This window comes from Chiloscyllium plagiosum, unplaced genomic scaffold (assembly GCF_037043375.1).
Source record: "Chiloscyllium plagiosum isolate Xiang-an unplaced genomic scaffold, Cpla_swu_hap1 HiC_scaffold_20, whole genome shotgun sequence".
In the NCBI taxonomy this organism is placed as follows: domain Eukaryota; kingdom Metazoa; phylum Chordata; class Chondrichthyes; order Orectolobiformes; family Hemiscylliidae; genus Chiloscyllium; species Chiloscyllium plagiosum.
The window spans coordinates 47,163,179-47,182,331 of record NW_028270158.1 but is presented as its reverse complement, the minus strand read 5'-3'; the positions used below and the strand labels follow the sequence as shown (position 1 = coordinate 47,182,331).

General features: G+C 49.3%; 1 protein-coding gene across 2 annotated transcripts in view; it reads right to left on the bottom strand.

Moving 5' to 3' along the window:
- Nucleotides 1-19,153, bottom strand: part of LOC122560579 (extracellular serine/threonine protein kinase FAM20C-like) — a 99,671-nt gene that overhangs the window by 52,996 nt on the left and 27,522 nt on the right. For both annotated transcript variants that reach the window (XM_043711354.2, XM_043711352.2), the window contains exon 3: nt 3,425-3,503. In XM_043711354.2, coding sequence (XP_043567289.2) covers nt 3,425-3,503 — 79 coding nt within the window. The remainder of the gene's footprint in view (nt 1-3,424; nt 3,504-19,153) is intronic.

Below are 19,153 nucleotides of genomic sequence, written 5' to 3'. Positions count from 1 at the left end.
AAAAACAGGCTCTCATCCACCCTGTGCTCACTGACCTACACTGCTTCCTTATCCAGCAACACCTCAAGTTTAAACTTCTCATCCTTGTTTTCAAACAATTGCCTGGATTTGCTTCATTAGCCTTCTTCTAGCCCTACGCCTCTCCCATACCTCTGTGGACCTGGTGCATACGCCTGAATGGGAATTGGCAGTTTTGTCTTCAGCTGCACATACACTAAGCTCTGGAATTCCTTCCTTCACCTTTCCACCTGTCCACTCCCTCTGCTCCTTTAAGCTGCATGTTAAAATCTACCTCTTTAACCAAGCAATTTGGCACTAATATCTCATGTGTCTTGGTGTCAAAGTTTGTTTCTGAGGCACCAAAGAACATTTCGCCATGTTAAACAATGTTAAGTATACTGTAGGAGAAAGTGAGGTCTGCAGATGCTGGAGATCAAAGTTGAAACTTTATTGCTGGAACAGCACAGCAGGTCAGGCAGCATCCAGGGAACAGGAGATTCGACGTTTCGGGCACAGGCCCTTCTTCAGGAATGAGCAGAGAGTGTTCAGCAGGAGAAGATAAAAGGTAGGGAGGAGGGACTTGGAGGAGGGGCGTTGGAAATGTGATAGGTGGAAAGAGGTCAAGGTGAGGGTGATAGGTCGGAGTAGGATGGAGGCGGAGAGGTCAAGAAGACGACTGCAGGTCAGGAAGGCGGTGCCGGGCTGGAGGGATCCGGCTGAGACAAGGTGGGGGGAGGGGGGATGAAGAAACTTGTGAAGTCCAAGTTCATCCCCTGCGGTTGGAGGGTTCCCAGTCGGAAGATAAGACCCTCCTCCTCCGACCGTCGGGTTGTTGTGGTTTGGCGGTGGATGAGTCCAATGACCTGCATATCCTCGGTGGAGTGGGAGGGGGAGTTGAAATGCTGTGCTACAGGTTGGTTGGGTTGGTTCGTCCGGGTGGCCCAGAGGTGCTCTCTGAATCGCTCCGCAAGTAGGCGGCCTGTCTCCCCAATATAGAGGAGGCCACACCGGCTGCAGCGGATGCAGTAGATGATGTGGGTGGAGGTGCAGGTGAATCTGTGGCGGATATGGAAGTTTCCCTTGGGGCCTTGGAGAGAAGTGAGGGGGGAGGTGTGGGCGCAAGTGTTGCACCTCCTGCGGTTGCAAGGGAAGGTGCCGGGAGTGGAGGTTGGGTCGGTGGGGGGTGTGGATCTGACAAGGGAGTCGCGGAGGGAGTGGTCTCTACGGAAAGCTGATAGGGGAGGGGAGGGAAATATATCCTTGGTGCTGGGGTCTGTTTGGAGGTGGCGGAAGTGACGGCGGATGATGCGCTGTACATGGAGATTGGTGGGGTGGTAGGTGAGGACCAGTGGGGTTCTGTCCTGGTGGCGGTTGGAGGGGCGGGGCTCAAGGGCGGAGGAGCGGGAAGTGGAGGAGATGCGGTGGAGGGCACCGTCGACCACGTCGGGGGGGAAATTGCGGTCCTTGAAGAAGGAGGCCATCTGTGTTGTACGTATTTTGAACTGGTCCTCCTGGGAGCAGATGCGGCAGAGACGAAGGAATTGGGAGAATGGGATGGCGTTTTTACAGGGGGCAGGATGGGAGGAGGTGTAGTCCAGGTAGCTGTGGGAGTCGGTTGGTTTGTAGTAGATGTCCGTGTTGATTCGGTCGCCTGAGATAGAAACAGAAAGGTCTAGGAAGGGGAGGGAGGAGTCCGAGACTGTCCAGGTGAATTTGAGGTTGGGGTGGAAGGTGTTAGTGTAGTGGATGAACTGTTCAACCTCCTCGTGGGAGCACGAGGTAGCGCCGATACAGTCATCAATGTAGCGAAGGAAAAGATGGGGGGTGTGGCCAGTGTAGTTGCGGAAGATGGATTGTTCCACATATCCAACGAAGAGGCAGGCATAGCTGGGGCCCATGCGGGTGCCCATGGCTACTCCTTTTGTTTGGAGAAAGTGGGAGGATTGGAAAGAAAAGTTGTTCAGGGTGAGGACCAGTTCGGTCAGTCGAAGGAGGGTGTCGGTGGAAGGGTACTGGGTGGTACGGCGGGAAAGGAAGAAGCGGAGTGCTTTGAGTCCTTCGTGATGGGGGATGGAGGTGTACAGGGACTGGATGTCCATGGTGAAGATGAGGCGTTGGGGACCGGGGAAGCGGAAATCCTGGAGGAGGTGGAGGGCGTGGGTGGTGTCACGAACGTAGGTGGGGAGTTCTTGGACTAATGGGGACAGGACCGTGTCGAGTGACACCACCCACGCCCTCCACCTCCTCCAGGATCTCCTCCACTTCCCGCTCCTCCGCCCTTGAGCCCCGCCCCTCCAACCGCCACCAGGACAGAACCCCACTGGTCCTCACCTACCACCCCACCAATCTCCATGTACAGCGCATCATCCGCCGTCACTTCCGCCACCTCCAAACAGACCCCAGCACCAAGGATATATTTCCCTCCCCTCCCCTATCAGCTTTCCGTAGAGACCACTCCCTCCGCGACTCCCTTGTCAGATCCACACCCCCCACCGACCCAACCTCCACTCCCGGCACCTTCCCTTGCAACCGCAGGAGGTGCAACACTTGCGCCCACACCTCCCCCCTCACTTCTCTCCAAGGCCCCAAAGGAAACTTCCATATCCGCCACAGATTCACCTGCACCTCCACCCACATCATCTACTGCATCCGCTGCAGAGGAGCCGGTGTGGCCTCCTCTATATTGGGGAGACAGGCCGCCTACTTGCGGAGCGATTCAGAGAGCACCTCTGGGCCACCCGGACGAACCAACCCAACCAACCTGTAGCACAGCATTTCAACTCCCCCTCCCACTCCACCGAGGATATGCAGGTCATTGGACTCATCCACCGCCAAACCACAACAACCCGACGGTCGGAGGAGGAGCGTCTTATCTTCCGACTGGGAACCCTCCAACCGCAGGGGATGAACTTGGACTTCACCAGTTTCTTCATCCCCCCTCCCCCCACCTTGTCTCAGCCGGATCCCTCCAGCCCGGCACCGCCTTCCTGACCTGCAGTCGTCTTCTTGACCTCTCCGCCTCCATCCTACTCCGACCTATCACCCTCACCTTGACCTCTTTCCACCTATCACATTTCCAACGCCCCTCCTCCAAGTCCCTCCTCCCTACCTTTTATCTTCTCCTGCTGAACACTCTCTGCTCATTCCTGAAGAAGGGCCTGTGCCCGAAACGTCGAATCTCCTGTTCCCTGGATGCTGCCTGACCTGCTGTGCTGTTCCAGCAATAAAGTTTCAACTTAAGTATACTGTATAAATGTTATCGTCATGAAGAAACAAACTGTTCAAACAAATCAAAATTCATAGAAAGCGAACCGATTATTTGTTGTAACAAGCGGAAGGATTGATGGGAATATCTCGTTCATTGCTGATTTACATGCAGCTCGCAACCACATAAATGAACAAGATAGTTGAAAAACGTACTCACTTCATTGGTTTAAAGAGCGCCTGGCCATAGTTTTGGAAAGACATGATGAGTTTTAACTGTGTGCCTCCAGATTTCATCGCTGTGAGGAAAATACAAATGGATGGTTAATTAAAATGCAACAAATATTTTAATCAAAATGCAAATTATTTTCTAATGTGAGGGATGAGTCATTCTTTTATAAGTTGCATCACATCAACTGGGACAGGAAAAGGCCATTCAAACCCTGAAAGCCAGCCCTCTATTCATGGTTATGTTAGCTCGATTCCATTCACCTACATTTGTTTTATATCTCTGATATGTTCAAGTAAGGGGTCAGTTAGCTTACCAGCTGGTTTATACTGCAGAGTGGTGCTAATAGTGTGGGTTCAATTCCCACACCAGCTAGTTACCACAAAGGGCTCTTTTCTCAACTGCTCACTGAGGTAAGGAGACTCTTATGTTAAACCACCACCAGTTGCTTCTCTTTGCTGAAACTGTGGGATTATGGTGGTTTTACATTTAACACTTAATCCAATTAATCAAAATCGATTGCTGTCTGTCCTCAACTTAATTTTTGACCCAAAACACCTCATCTTCCGCAGAAAGGAATTTCAGACTTCCAACATCCTTCATTTTCAAAATTTACTCCTAATTTAGAACTGAAAGAACTCTGGATGCTGTCAATCAGAAACAAACACAGAGATTGCTGGAAAAACTCAGCAGGTCTGGCAGCATCTGTGAAGAGAAATCGGAGTTAACGTTTCAGGTCTGGCGACCCTTCCTGAGGAAGGGTTTCACATCTGAAACGTTAACTCCAACTTCTTTTCACAGATGCTGCCAGACCTGCTGAGCTTTTCCAGCAACCTCTGTGTTTGTTTACTCCTCATTAGTCTTGTTCTAATTTTGAGATTTCCCGCCCCATGAGGACATAGTTTTGTGTATCTACCCCGACCAGACCGGTGTGAATTGGATCACATGTAAATAGTTCCACAGAACATCACTCCAATCAGAAACGACTCCCATTCCGCTTTTGCTTTCCACCTGTTCAGTGGGAACACCAGGGAACGCAGAGGTGGTCTTCTTCAAGCAGAGAAGTTAAAGGGAGGCTTAAGAGAGATGTTCAAGATTGTTAAGGGTTTTGATATAATGAATCAGGAGAAACTCCCGCTGATAACAAAGATGGTTACCACAGGACACAACCAGAGTGATTATCAAAAGACCGAGAGTGGACGGCATGTAGAATATAATTTTAACACAGTGAGTTCTGACCTGGAATGCACTGCCTGGAAAAGGGTTGGAGTGGATGGGGTCGGGGTGGGGAGGTCATGTGGTAGAAACAGATTTAAAAATAACTTCCAAAAGGTCTACTGTCAGAAGTTACACTTGGCTACATTTGACCTGAAAAAGGAAGTTTTGCAAGGCTATGGAGTAAATGCAAGGAACAAGAGGCTGATTGGATAGCCCTATTAAAGAGCTGGCACCGGCATGATGGACTGAATGGGTTTCCTCTATGGGGTATGAATCCTTGGCTATAACCAAAAGGCTTTGTGCCAGTGAGATGGGGCCCGTCTGTAACACAGTCCCGATGTATTTCGTGGTTCCCATCGAAGGAAATGGAGGTGCTAACTCAACTTGGGTGGGAAACGGTCAAAACAGAGTCATCTGGTTGAACAGGCTTGTGTGGGTGAGAGGCCGTGCCTTTAGGCACTTTGTCACATGGTCAGTACATGAGAGAATAATGATTCTTTGTCACTGACTGTATCTGAATAGAAATGAAAGCCTTGTTTGTTGCAGATGAATGGGAGGATGGAGCCTGCACCATCACGGTGACTACAGGGATTGGAGAACAAAGAACAATCAGTAACATAGAGCAGGATTATTCCTTTCACTAACCCTCGGAAATATATTCAGTGATCTGTTCTTTAGCTACCCTGCTTCAGCTTTCTTATTCCAGATAGCCCCCAGCCCCTTCTTCACGGTACTGAACAATTCCCTTCTTCCTCGGGGAGCTCCAATGCATGTGTCAATTCACAGGCCATAGCAGGCTGCTCTCCCATCCTCTGTAAACCCCAAACTCATCCAGTCCACTGCTACGTGTGCCCTAAACATGTTCTGTTCACTCATCACCCCAGTGCTCGCTGATCTACATTAGCTCCTGGCCTCAGCAATCACTTCATTTCAAAACTTTCTTCCCTGTTTTCAAATCCCTCCCCACCTCCGGAGTCTCCTCTAGTCCCAGTCCTCCAACTCTGGTTTGTTGACCATCCACGATTTCATTGGTGCCTGGACCCTAACCTCTGGACCTCCCTCCCCAAACCTCTCTGCCTCTCTCTTCACCTTTCCATAAGAAATAGGTGCAGAATTGGGCTTGCTCCAGCATTCAAAATGATCACAGCTGACCCGCTATCTCAATACCATGCTCACGCTCTCGCTCCACACCCCTCGACTTTGTCTTCCCTGACTTGGCCTTGACAACGTTCTGTAGTAGAGCACTCCTCAGGTTTCCCCCACTTCTGAGGGAAGAAATCCCTCCTTATCTCAGACACAAATGCCCTATGATGTATCCTGAGACTGATCCCTTGTTCTGTACAGTCCTCAAGCAAGGGAAACATGAGTGTTCCTTAAAGCCTACCTCACTGACCAAACTGTTCACCATCCATCCTAGCATCTCTTTAGATTAGATTCTCTACAGTATGGAAACAGGCCCCTTCAGCCCAACAAGTCCACACTGACCCTCTGGAGAGTAACCCACTCCAAACCATTCCCCCGCCCTATATTTACCTCTGACTAATGCACCTAACACCAAAGGCAATTTAGCATGGCCAATTCACCTGGCCTGCACATCTTTCGATTGTGGGAGGAAACCCATGCAGTCACAGGGAGAATGTGCAAACTCCACACAGACAGTTGCCCGAGACAGGAATTGAACCCAGGACCCTGGTGCTGCGAGGCAGCAGTGCTAACCACTGAGCTACCCTGTTTTCACTATATCAGATTTTGCTTGGTATTTGCTTTGGGGAGGCACTTTATGGTGCTATACTGCATGAAAGACACTATATAAATTCAAGCTTTTATGTTGTACTGAGCGTCACTGCTGCCCTTCCTGATCTGTACAGCAGGATGTCTGTGTTAATGAGAAGAAGGAGCCCTGGGTGAAATTCCTTTTCAGCTCCCTGAGTTGTTCACTCATTCTTTTCTTTGATTCAAAGTTCCCACCTGATTGCTGTTGGAATGAAGGGAGGCATCATTCCAGATTGACAGAAAATTCCAACTATATTCCTGATGAAGGGCTTTTGCCCGAAACGTCGATTTTACTGCTCCTCGGATGTCGTCTGAACTGCTGTGCTTTTCCAGCACCACTCTAATCCAGAATCTGGTTTCCAGCATCTGCAGTCATTGTTTTTACCTAGAAAATTCCAACCCAGTGCCTTCCTTCTCATCTTCCTGCTTCATCCTACCTTTTGTGTTTATGATAAATAATGCTTTTATCATTAACTTTGAAATCCTTTGACAGTATCTCCTTGATAACTCGTTATTATCGCTCTACCTTAATTAGTTTGAACAGTGTTGGATTACTTGTTACTTTGGTTAGACCTTTGTCATGTGACTCTTATACCTATCAATTTATTCCAGTCATTTGGTTTGTCTCTAGTGCCACCTTATTTTTGATTTTTTTGTAATTATCTCTCTGCCTCAATTAATCAGATTATAGGTCACATTTGACACTTTTGATCACCTGCAGAAACTTGACATTCTGCCCTGTCAACTCTCCATTTACACGATTTGTACTATCTTTTCACACTCTTAATTACTTGGAAAGTTACAATGATCTCTCCACCTATAAATTCTCTGCTTGTGCATTTCCCCCCACTTCACCTGATGAAGGAGCAGCGCTCCGAAAGCTTGCGATTTCAATAGACCTGTTGGACTGTAACCTGGTGTCATGTGACTTCTGACTTGAACCTTGAAATCAGAATAGGAATTGTCACGGGTCCTGTGAGGGAAAGACATTTTCACCCAAAGGGGAGTGGATTTCAGGGAAAATATGCTCCCGTCAAAGGAACTATGGAGGCTGACAGTCAATTTCAAAACTGAGATTGATGGTTTTCTTTTGTTCAGTGAAGAATATTAATGGTATGACAGAACAAAAGTGGGTAGATGGAGTTAGCTGGCAGATCAACCATAATCAAATTGAATGGTAGAATGGACTTTAAGGGGCTGAATGGTGTCCTGTTCCTTAACTGATGATGATAGAACAGTAGGTAAAAACAATGACTGCAGATGCCTACTGCTCCTCCAGTGCTGCCTGAACTACTGTGCTTTTCCAGCACCACTCTAATCCAGGTGATAGAACAGTGAATATTTATATTTGAGTTGGAATTCGCACCACTTCAAATACAACTTCATCTCAACAAACAAGACACAATCTAGTCCATCCCCTTCCTCCAATTTTGCAATGACCCAGTTTTGTATAAGGATGCTGTGGTTTTTAAATTAAAAAGAGACATTTTCATATTGAGACCAAAGCGATTCAGGAATCCAGCCAATGAATAGAATCTCCTTCCTTGCTTCGGTAGTCATGAGCTATCCCTCTGATTAGCTGCAGGCTGTCATAAATTTTAAAACGGGCCCTTTTTTCACATATTGTGTGCACCTGATGATATTAGTGGTTGACCTGAGGGGAAAAAAAAGAAATAATCTTTGCTTCGTTCTCCCAAGATGAGAACGTCACCTTGAATTAACTAGTGATGAATAAAATATTTCAGCAGAAGTCAGTGCAGCAAACCAGATTTACAAATACAATGGATTCTTCACTGGATCTTACCTGGGACACTTTACAACTATATTAATAATACTTGGCCTAGTGAAGTACTTTGGAAACTCGAGTGTCCAGTATCGTTCACTAGGATACTGTCTCACTTGGTTGTTCAGTGTTGGTCGCTCAGACTCTGTATCATTAGGCATCCTATGCAGATGTTCTTGTGTTCCACTGATGGTGAGATGAAGGAGAAGGGCTTTGTAAAAAAAAGCTTATTCCTGTTCATGCATGTGTTGCTACTAAGAATAGGTCTCAATAAGCACTGGCTCTATTGGTGGAACTGAACATGAGCAGTTCTTATTGGTCCAGATCCAAGATGGCGGCAGGGTAGCACGGCTGTATGCAGGCTCTTGAACAGGGCTCATCCGCTCCAATCTGCTTTCTGTTGTTTCTATTTTAACTTCTGGTCTTTCTGACTCTGTTCTTTCAGTAGCAGCAAAAGCTGGCCATGCGTAGTGGTGGCGGCCTCCTGGTGGTCAGAGGTGGTAGTGACAGAGGTGGCCCCTCCAGTGATTGGAGGCAGCGGCGGTGGCAACAAACTCTTCAAGATGGCGGCACTGGCAAGGTGCCATCTCGGAGGACGGCTGCCAGTGCAGGACTCTTGGCATGGCGGCAGCCTGGCCTGGCGGCGGAGCCGAGGACTCCTGGTTGTGGGGCGAGTGTGGGTGCAGCATGGGTCTCAGCATCAGTGAGGTGGGCCCAGCAACAAAGACATGGATTCTAAACACTGGCACCTGCTACGTTGGTGGGTCTGGCACAGACGGTGGTGAGGTGGTGGGGGGGTGAGGGGTGGGAACACAAGTGTCATAGGACAAGGCACATGGTGGTGGCAAAACAAATATGGTCTCTCGTTCAGTTAGATCTTTTTACTTGTTTTATTTCTAGAACTATTCAAAATGGTGCTGTATTATGGGAACAGTTGAAGCTTTTCACTTTATTTTACTGGGTTATTCACTATACAATGCAAGTGACAATGAATCATTCAAATTCAAATTTAAATTCAGATCATTGACTGCATTGGGACATTGAAAGGATCTCTGTTAACATCATCGTGTGTGACACAGTACATTATACTGAATTACTGTTGTTTCAGACTTCGATACAGACAACAATTGTTTGTGTTCATTTGTACTTGGACCTGGTTAATGTTTGTACTTCAGGTACAGGCTTATCTGAATCAGATTTAAAAGAAATACACTCTGTAATCTCCTCCAGCCCCAACACCCCTTCCTATCTCTGTAACCTCCTATGTCCCCAACAACCCTCCCTATCTCTGTAACCTACAACAGCTTCAACAACCCTCCCTATCTCTGTAACCTCCTGCACCTCCAATATCCCTCCCTATCTCTGTGACCTCCTCCAGCCCTAACATCCCTCCCTATCTCTGTAACCTCCTCCAGCCCTAACATCCCTCCCTAACTCTGTAACCTCCTACATCCCCAACAACCCTCCCTATCTCTGTAACCTCCTATGTCCCCAACAACCCTCCCTATCTCTGTAACCTCCTACGTCCCCAACAACCCTCCCTATCTCTGTAACCTACAACAGCTTCAACAACCCTCCCTATCTCTGTAACCTCGTACACCTCCAACATCCCTCCCTATCTCTGTGACCTCCTCCAGCCCTAACATCCCTCCCTAACTCTGTAACCTCCTACGTCCCCAACAACCCTCCCTATCTCTGTAACCTACGACAGCCTCAACAACTCTCCCTATCTCTGTAACCTCCTACAGCCCCCACAACCCTCCCTATATCTGTAACCGCCTGCACCTCCATCATCCCTCCCTATCTCTGTAACCTCCTACAGCCCCCACAACCCTCCCTATATCTGTAACCGCCTGCACCTCCATCATCCCTCCCTATCTCTGTGACCTCCTCCAGCCCTAACATCCCTCCCTATCTCTGTAACCTCCTGCAGCTCCAATAACTCTCCCTAACTCTGTAACCTCCTACGTCCCCAACATCCCTTTGTAAATCTGTAACCTCCTATGTCCCCAACATCCCTCCCAATCTCTGTAACCTCCTCGAGCCCCAGCAACCCTCCCTATATCTGTAATCTCCTACATCCCCATCATCCCTCCCTATCTCTGTAACCTACTGCATCTCCAACAACTCCCCCTATCTCTGTAACCTCCTTCACCTCCAACACCTCTCCCTATCTCTGTAACCTCCTGCACCTCCAACACCTCTCCCTATCTCTGTAACCTCCTGCACCTCCAACACCTCTCCCTATCTCTGTAACCTCCTGCACCTCCAACACCTCTCCCTATCTCTGTAACCTCCTGCACCTCCAACACCTCTCCCTATCTCTGTAACCTCCTTCACCTCCAACACCTCTCCCTATCTCTGTAACCTCCTGCACCTCCAACACCTCTCCCTTTCTCTGTAACCTCCTGCATCCCCAACACCTCTCCCTATCTCTGTCACCTCGTGCATCACCAACAGCCCTCCCTATCTCTGTAACCTCCTGCACCTCCAACACCTCTCCCTATCTCTGTCACCTCCTGCACCTCCAACACCTCTCCCTATCTCTGTAACCTCCTGCACCTCCAACACCTCTCCCTATCTCTGTCACCTCGTGCATCACCAACAGCCCTCCCTATCTCTGTAACCTCCTGCACCTCCAACACCTCTCCCTATCTCTGTCACCTCCTGCACCTCCAACACCTCTCCCTATCTCTGTAACCTCCTGCACCTCCAACACCTCTCCCTATCTCTGTCACCTCCTACAGCCCCAACCACCCTCCATATCTCTGTAATCTCCTACATCTCCAACAACTCTCCCTATCTCTGTAACCCCTTACACTTCCAACAGCCCTCCCTATCTCTGTGACCTCCTGCATCACCAACAGCCCTCCCTATCTCTGTAACCTCCTACAGCCCCCACAACCCTCCCTATATCTGTAACCGCCTGCACCTCCATCATCCCTCCCTATCTCTGTAACCTCCTGCAGCTCCAACAACTCTCCCTATCTCTGTAACCTCCTACGTCCCCAACATCCCTTTGTAAATCTGTAACCTCCTATGTCCCCAACATCCCTCCCCATCTCTGTAACCTCCTCCAGCCCGAACAACTCTCCCAATCGCTGTAATCTCCTATGTCCCCATCAACCCCCTCTATCTCTGTAACCTCCTACAGCCTCAACAATTCTCCCTATCTCTGTAATCTCCTACATCCCCATCATCCCTCCCTATCTCTGTAACCTCCTGCATCCCCAACACCTCTCCCTATCTCTGTAACCGCCTGCATCCCCAACACCTCTCCCTATCTCTGTAACCTCGTACACCTCCAACAACTCTCCCTATCTCTGTAACCTCCTACAGCCCCAACAACTCTCCCTATCTCTGTAATCTCCTGCACCTCCAACATCCCGCCCTATCTCTGTAACCTCCTGCAGCCAAAACAACCCTGCCCATCTCTGTAACTTCCTACGTCCCCAACAACCCTCCCTATTTCTGTTACCTCCTACGTCTCCAACATCCCTCCCTTTCTATATAAACTCCTGCAGCCCATCCAACTCTCCCTATCTCTGTAATCTCCTACGTCCACAACATCCCACCCTATCTCTGTAACCTTCTGCAACTCCAACAACTCTTCCTATCTCTGTAACCTCCTACTGCCCCAACAACCCTCCCTATCTCTGTAACCGCCTGCACCTCTAAAATCCCTCCCTATCTCTGTAACCTCCTGCATCTCCAACAAACCTCCATAAATTTGTAACTTCCTGCATCCCCAACACCTCTCCCTATCTCTGTAACCTGCTACAGCCCCAACCACCCTCCATATCTCTGTAACCTCCTGCATCCCCAACAACTCTCCCTATCTCTGCAACCACCTACACCTCCAACATCCCTCACTATCGCTGTAACCTCCTGCTGCCAAAACAATCCTCCCTATCTCTGTAACTTCCTATGTCCCCAAAAACCCTCCCTATCTCTGTAACCTCCTACGTCCCCAACATCCCTCCCTTTCTCTGTCAACTCCTGCACCCCAACACCTCTCCATATCTCTGTAACCTCCTACACCCCCAACACCCCTCCCTTTCTCTGTAACCTCCTGCATCGCCAACAACTCTCCCTATGTCTGTAACCTCCTACACCTCCAACACCCCTCCCTATCTCTGTAACGTCCTGCATCACCAACAGCCCTCCCTATATCTGTAACCTCCTATAGCCCCAACACCCCTCCCTATTCTGTAACCTCCTGCATCACCAACAGCCCTCCCTATATCTGTAACCTCCTACAGCCCCAACAACCCTCCCTATATCTGTAACCTCCTACATCCCCATCATCCCTCCCTATCTCTGTAACCTCCTACAGCCCCAACAACCCTCCCTATCTCTGTAACCTACTGCATCTCCAACAACTCCCCCTATCTCTGTAACCTCCTGCATCCCCAACATCTCTCACTACCTCTGTAACCTCCTGCACCTCCAACACCTCACCCTATCTCTGTAACCTCCTGCAGCTCCAACAACCCTCCCTAACTCTGTGACCTCCTACAGCCCCAACACCTCTCCCTATCTCTGTAACCTCCTACAGCCCCAACAACCCCCTATATCTCTGTAACGGCCTGCAGCCCCAACAACTCTCCCTATCTCTGTAATCTCCTGCATCCCCAACACCCCTCCCTATCTCTGTAACCTCCTGCAGCATCAACAATCCTCCCTATCTCTGTAACCTCCTACATTCCTAAAACTCCCTCATTATCTCTCTAACTTCCAACAACCCCAACAACCCTCCATATCTCTGTAACCTCCTACAGCCCCAACAACTCTCCCTATCTCTGTAACACCCTGCATGCCCAACAACTCTCCCTATCTCTATACCCTCCTAAACCTCCAACACCCCTCCCTATCTCTAACCTCCTGCACCCACAACAGCCCTTCCTATCTCTGTAACCGCCTGCACCTCCAACAGCCCTCCCTATCTCTGTAAACGCCTGCACCTCCAACATCCCTTCCTATCTCTGTAACCGCCTGCACCTCCAACATCCCACCCTATCTCTGTAACCACCTGCACCTCCAACATCCCGCCCTATCTCTGTAACCACCTGCACCTCCAACATACCTCCCTATCTCTGTAACCTCATGCACCTCCAACATCCCTCCCTATCTCTGTAACCTCCTGCAGCCAAAATAACCCTCCCTATCTCTGTAACCTCCTACGTCCCCAACATCACTCCCTTTCTCTGTCACCTCCTGCAGCCCCAACACCTTTCCCTATCTCTGTAACCGCCTGCACCTCCAACAACCGTCCCTAACTCTGTAACCCCCTGCATCCCCAACACCTCTCCCTATCTCTGTAACCTCCTGCAGCATCAACAATCCTCCCTATCTCTGTAACCTCCTACGTTCCCAAAACTCCCTCATTATCTCTGTAGCTTCCAACAACTCCAACACCCCTCCCTATCTCTGTAACCTCCTACAGCCCCAACAACTCTCCCTATCTCTGTAATCTCCTGGAGCACCAACAACTCTCCCTATCTCTGTAATCTCCTGGAGCACCAACAACTCTCCCTATCTCTGTAACCTCCTACATCCCCAAAACTCCCTCCCTATCTCTGTAACCTCCTAAACCTCCAACATCTCTCCCTATCGCTAACCTCCTGCACCCACAACAGCCCTCCCTATCTCTGTAACCGCCTGCACCTCCAACAGCCCTCCCAATCTCTGTAACCCCCTGCACCTCCAACATCCCTCCCTATCTCTGTAACCCCCTGCACCTCCAACACCCCTCCCTATCTCTGTAACCCCCTGCACCTCCAACACCCCTCCCTATCTCTGTAACCCCCTGCACCTCCAACATCCCTCCCTATCTCTGTAACCTCATGCAGCCAAAACAACCCTCACTATCTGTGCAACTTCCTACGTCCCCAACATCCTTCACTTTCTCTGTAACGTCCTACAGCCCCAACAACTCTCCCTATCACTGTAATCTCCTACGTCCCCAACATTCCTCCCTATCTCTGTAAACTTCTGCAGCCCCAACAACTCTCCCTATCTCTGTAACCTCCTACGTCCCCAACATCCCACCCTTTCTCTGTCACCTCCTACCGCCCCAACACCTCTCCCTATCTCTGTAACCTCCTACAGCCCCAACAACCATCCATATCTCTGTAACGGCCTGCAGTCCCAACAACTCTCCCTATCTCTGTAACCTCCTGCATCCCCAACACCCCTCCCTATCTCTGTAACCTCCTGCAGCATCAACAATCCTCCCTATCTCTGTAACCTCCTGCATCCCCAACACCTCTCCCTATCTCTGTAACCTCCTGCATCCCTTACACCCTTCCATATCTCTGTAACCTCTTGCACCTCCAACAGCCCTCCCTATCTCTGTAACCTCCTGCATCACCAACAGCACTCCCTATCTCTGTAACCTCCTGCATCACCAACAGCCCTCCATATCTCTGTAACCTCCTGCATCCCCTACACCCTTCCATATCTCTGTAACCTCCTGCATCACCAACATCCCTCCCTATCTCTGTAACCTCCTGCATCACCAACAGCCTTCCATATCTCTGTAACCTCCTAAAGCCCCAACAACTCTCCCTATCTCTGTAACCTCCTGCATCCCCAACACCACTCCCTATCTCTGTAACCTCCTGCACCTCCAACAACGCTCCCTATCTCTGTAACCTCCTATGTCCCCAACATCCCTCCATATCTCTGTAACCTCTCACAGCCCCAACACCTCTCCCTATCTCTGTAATCTCTTGCAACTCCAACAACCCTCCCTATCTCTGTAACCTCCTGCAGTCCCAACAACCCTCCCTATCTCTGTAACCTCCTACAGCCCCAACAACTCTCCATATCTCTGTAACCTCTCACAGCCCCAACATCTCTCCCTGTCTCTGTAATCTCTTGCAACTCCAACAACCCTCCCTATCTCTGTAATCTCCTGCAGTCCCAACACCTCTCCCTATCTCTGTAACCTCCTGCAGCCCCAACACCACTCCCTATCTCTGTAATCTCCTGCACCTCCAACACCCCTCCCTATCTCTGTAACCTGCTACACCTCCAACAACTCTCCCTATCTCTGTAACCTCCTGCATCCCGAACACCTCTCCCTATCGCTATAACCTCCTACAGCCCCAAAACTCCCTCCCTATCTCTGTAACCCCCTGTATCCCCAACAACTTTCCCTATCTCTGTAACCTCCTGCATCCCGAACACCTCTCCCTATGGCTATAACCTCCTACAGCCCAAACAACCCTCCATATCTCTGTAACCTCCTGCATCCCCAACACCCCTCCCTATCTCTATAACCTCCTGCACCCCCAACAGCCTTCCCTATACCTGTAACCTCCTACAGCCCAACAACCCTCCCAATATCTGTAACCGCCTGAACCTCCAACATCCCTCCCTATCTCTGTATCATCCTGCACCTCCAACATCCCGCCGTATCTCTGTAGCCTCCTGCAGCCAAAACAAACCTCCCTATCTCTGTAACTTCCTACATCCCCAACAACCCTCCCTATCTCTGTAACCTCCTACATCCCCAACATCCCACCCTTTCTCTATAACCTCCTTCAGACCCAACAATTCTCCCTATCTCTGTAACCTCCTTCAGCCCCAACAACTCTCCCTATCTCTGTAACCTCCTACAGCCCCAACAACTCTCCCTATCTCTGTAATCTCCTACGTCCCCAACATCCCTCCCTATCTCCATAACCTCCTGCATCTCCAACAACTCTCCCTATCTCTGTAACCTCCCGCATCCCCTACACCCTTCCATATCTCTGTAACCTCTTGCACCTCCAACAGCCCTCCCTATCTCTGTAACTGCCTGTACCTCCAACATCCCTCTCTATCTCTGTAACCTCCTGCACCTACAACATCCCGCCCTATCTCTGTAACCTCCTGCATCTCCAACAACTCTCCCTATCTTTATAACCTCCTGCAGCTCCAACAACCCTCCCTATCTCTGTAACCTCCTGCACCTCCAAAATCCCTCCCCATCTCTGTAACCTCCTATGTCCCCAACATCCCTCCCTATCTCTGTAACCTCCTTCAGCCCCAACAACTCTCCCTATCTCTGTAACCTCTCACAGCCCCAACACCTCTCCCTATCTCTGTAATCTCCTGCACCTCCAACAACCCTCCCTATCTCTGTAACCTCCTGCATCCCGAACAACCCAACCTATCTCTGTAACCTCCTGCATCCCCTACACCCTTCCATATCTCTGTAACCTCCTGCATCACCAACATCCCTCCCTATCTCTGTAACCTCCTATGTCCCCAACATCCCTTCCTATCTCTGTAACCTCCTTCAGCCCCAAAACTCTCCCTATCTCTGTAACCTCTCACAGCCCCAACACCTCTCCCTATCTCTGTAATCTCCTACGTCCCCAACATCCCTCCCTATCTCTGTAACCTCCTGCATCTCCAACAACTCTCCCTATCTCTGTAATCTCCTACGTCCCCAACAACTCTCCCTATCTCTGTAACCTCCTGCATCTCCAACAACTCTCCCTATCTTTATAACCTCCTGCAGCTCCAAAATCCCTCCCCATCTCTGTAACCTCCTATGTCCCCAACATCCCTCCCTATCTCTGTAACCTCCTTCAGCCCCAACAACTCTCCCTATCTCTGTAACCTCTCACAGCCCCAACACCTCTCCCTATCTCTGTAATCTCCTGCACCTCCAACAACCCTCCCTATCTCTGTAACCTCCTGCATCCCGAACAACCCAACCTATCTCTGTAACCTCCTGCATCCCCTACACCCTTCCATATCTCTGTAACCTCCTGCATCACCAACATCCCTCCCTATCTCTGTAACCTCCTATGTCCCCAACATCCCTTCCTATCTCTGTAACCTCCTTCAGCCCCAAAACTCTCCCTATCTCTGTAACCTCTCACAGCCCCAACACCTATCCCTATCTCTGTAATCTCCTACGTCCCCAACATCCCTCCCTATCTCTGTAACCTCCTGCATCTCCAACAACTCTCCCTATCTCTGTAATCTCCTACGTCCCCAACAACTCTCCCTATCTCTGTAACCTCCTGCACCTCCAACAATCCTACATTTCTGTAAATTCCTCTCTATCTCTGTAACAACCCTCTCTATCTTTCTTTAACCTTCTCCAGACCCTATAATCCTCCATATTCTCTCAAATTCTAAGCTGATTAGATTAGATTAGATTAGATTACTTACAGTGTGAAAACAGGCCCTTCGGCCCAACAAGTCCACACCGCCCCGCCGAAGCGCAACCCACCCATACCCCTACCCCTACATTTACCCCTAACCTAACACTACGGGCAATTTAGCATGGCCAATTCACCTGACCTGCACATCTTTTGGATTGTGGGAGGAAACCGGAGCACCCGGAGGAAACCCACGCAGACACGGGGAGAACGTGCAAACTCCACACAGTGAGGCAGCACAAATTGTCCCAACACTTGGCAGCCTTGCTTCATCTGCCTCACTCCAAGCTCTGGAACTCCCTCCCCACAACTCTCTCTCCTCTGCTCCGTCGAGGTTACCTCTTTGACCAAGCTTCTTGTCAATTGTCCTGCTTTCTCTCTCTTTGAGGCTCTGTGTCACTTTTCTTTCATAAACCTCCTATCAAGCACCTTATATTTTACACTTCCGAAGACACTGAAGGACTCCAGAACCTGAAACGGTCACAGCAAGTGAAATGTTCTTGGCTATGCAGTTGAGCTGGAAATGTGGTGGCGGGATAGTTTCCTGCTGGTTGGTGCGGACACAATGGACTGAATAGCCTCCTTTCATTGTGTTAAACTCTGTCGGTGATGGAAACGTGTCATGTGGTGTAAGAGAATTGTGGCCTCTTGCCTCCAACTTGCCTCGAGCGACACTCTCACCATTAGTCGCCCAACATTTCCATCCTTCCAGTGCCTCGCTTTCATGCACCAATAGGAAACTGGATACAGCCCTTGTTATCCGATTGGATGATTCTTGATTCTTAGCTGTGTCACTTTCATTTTCCGACTGAAATGTTCAACAAATTCCTGTGAGACACAACTTTGTTTAATGTGACTGTGATTTTTCTCCTGGGATTTTTCTCACATTAGTATCCTCGAGATTAGTCTCCAATTCTGGGAGACCCCAGGGTGATCCTGGAGGGCTTACTAATCCCTTGGCTGTGCCTTAGCAACGACCCCATATGTTGCTAAGGGCAATGGAGAGGAGGTTAGTGAACATATTAAAATGAAAGGTTTTGGGTAGCCTATGATTGACTGGGCAGTCCATTGTCGAGGTCACCATGCTCTTTATTAAACTGATTTCACTCAGAACCAGCTCAGGAGGCCACTGGCCATGCCATTACTGTCCAAAGTCTGTTAAGTGCTGGCTGATAAGAAGGGTTTTAAAGATTAATGATTGGGGTATTTTACTGCTGATACACAAATCAATAGCGTTTCATGTTATGTTTAACCTGTTCTGTTGACACACTGGGCAAGTTTCAAGGAGTACTTAGATTAAACAGAAAGCTCAATTGTTACCTCATTCATTTCTGTGTTTCAAAGGACAACTCTTTGCTGTTAGCATTTTAGAAGGGACAACGTACTTTTGGGATAAAATTGACTTCACTCACTCATCACCAGGAATGGCTCAGTAAAGTCCCGGCTATCACAGAATCCCTACAGTGTTAAAGCCAGCCATTCAGCCCATCAAGTCCACACCAACCCTCCAAAGAGCATCCCACCCAGACCCACCCCATCCCTGTAACCCTGCATTCCCCATGGCTAATCCAACTAGCCTGTACACTATGAGCAATTTAGCATGGCACATCTTTGGATTGTGGGAGGAAACTGATGCACCCAAAGGAAACCCATGCAGACACGGGGAGAATGTGCCAACTCCACAAAGACAGTCACTCGAGGATAGAATCAAACCCAGGTCCCTGCGCTATGAGGCAGCAGTGCTAATCACTGAGCCACCATGTCAGTACCATGAAGGAT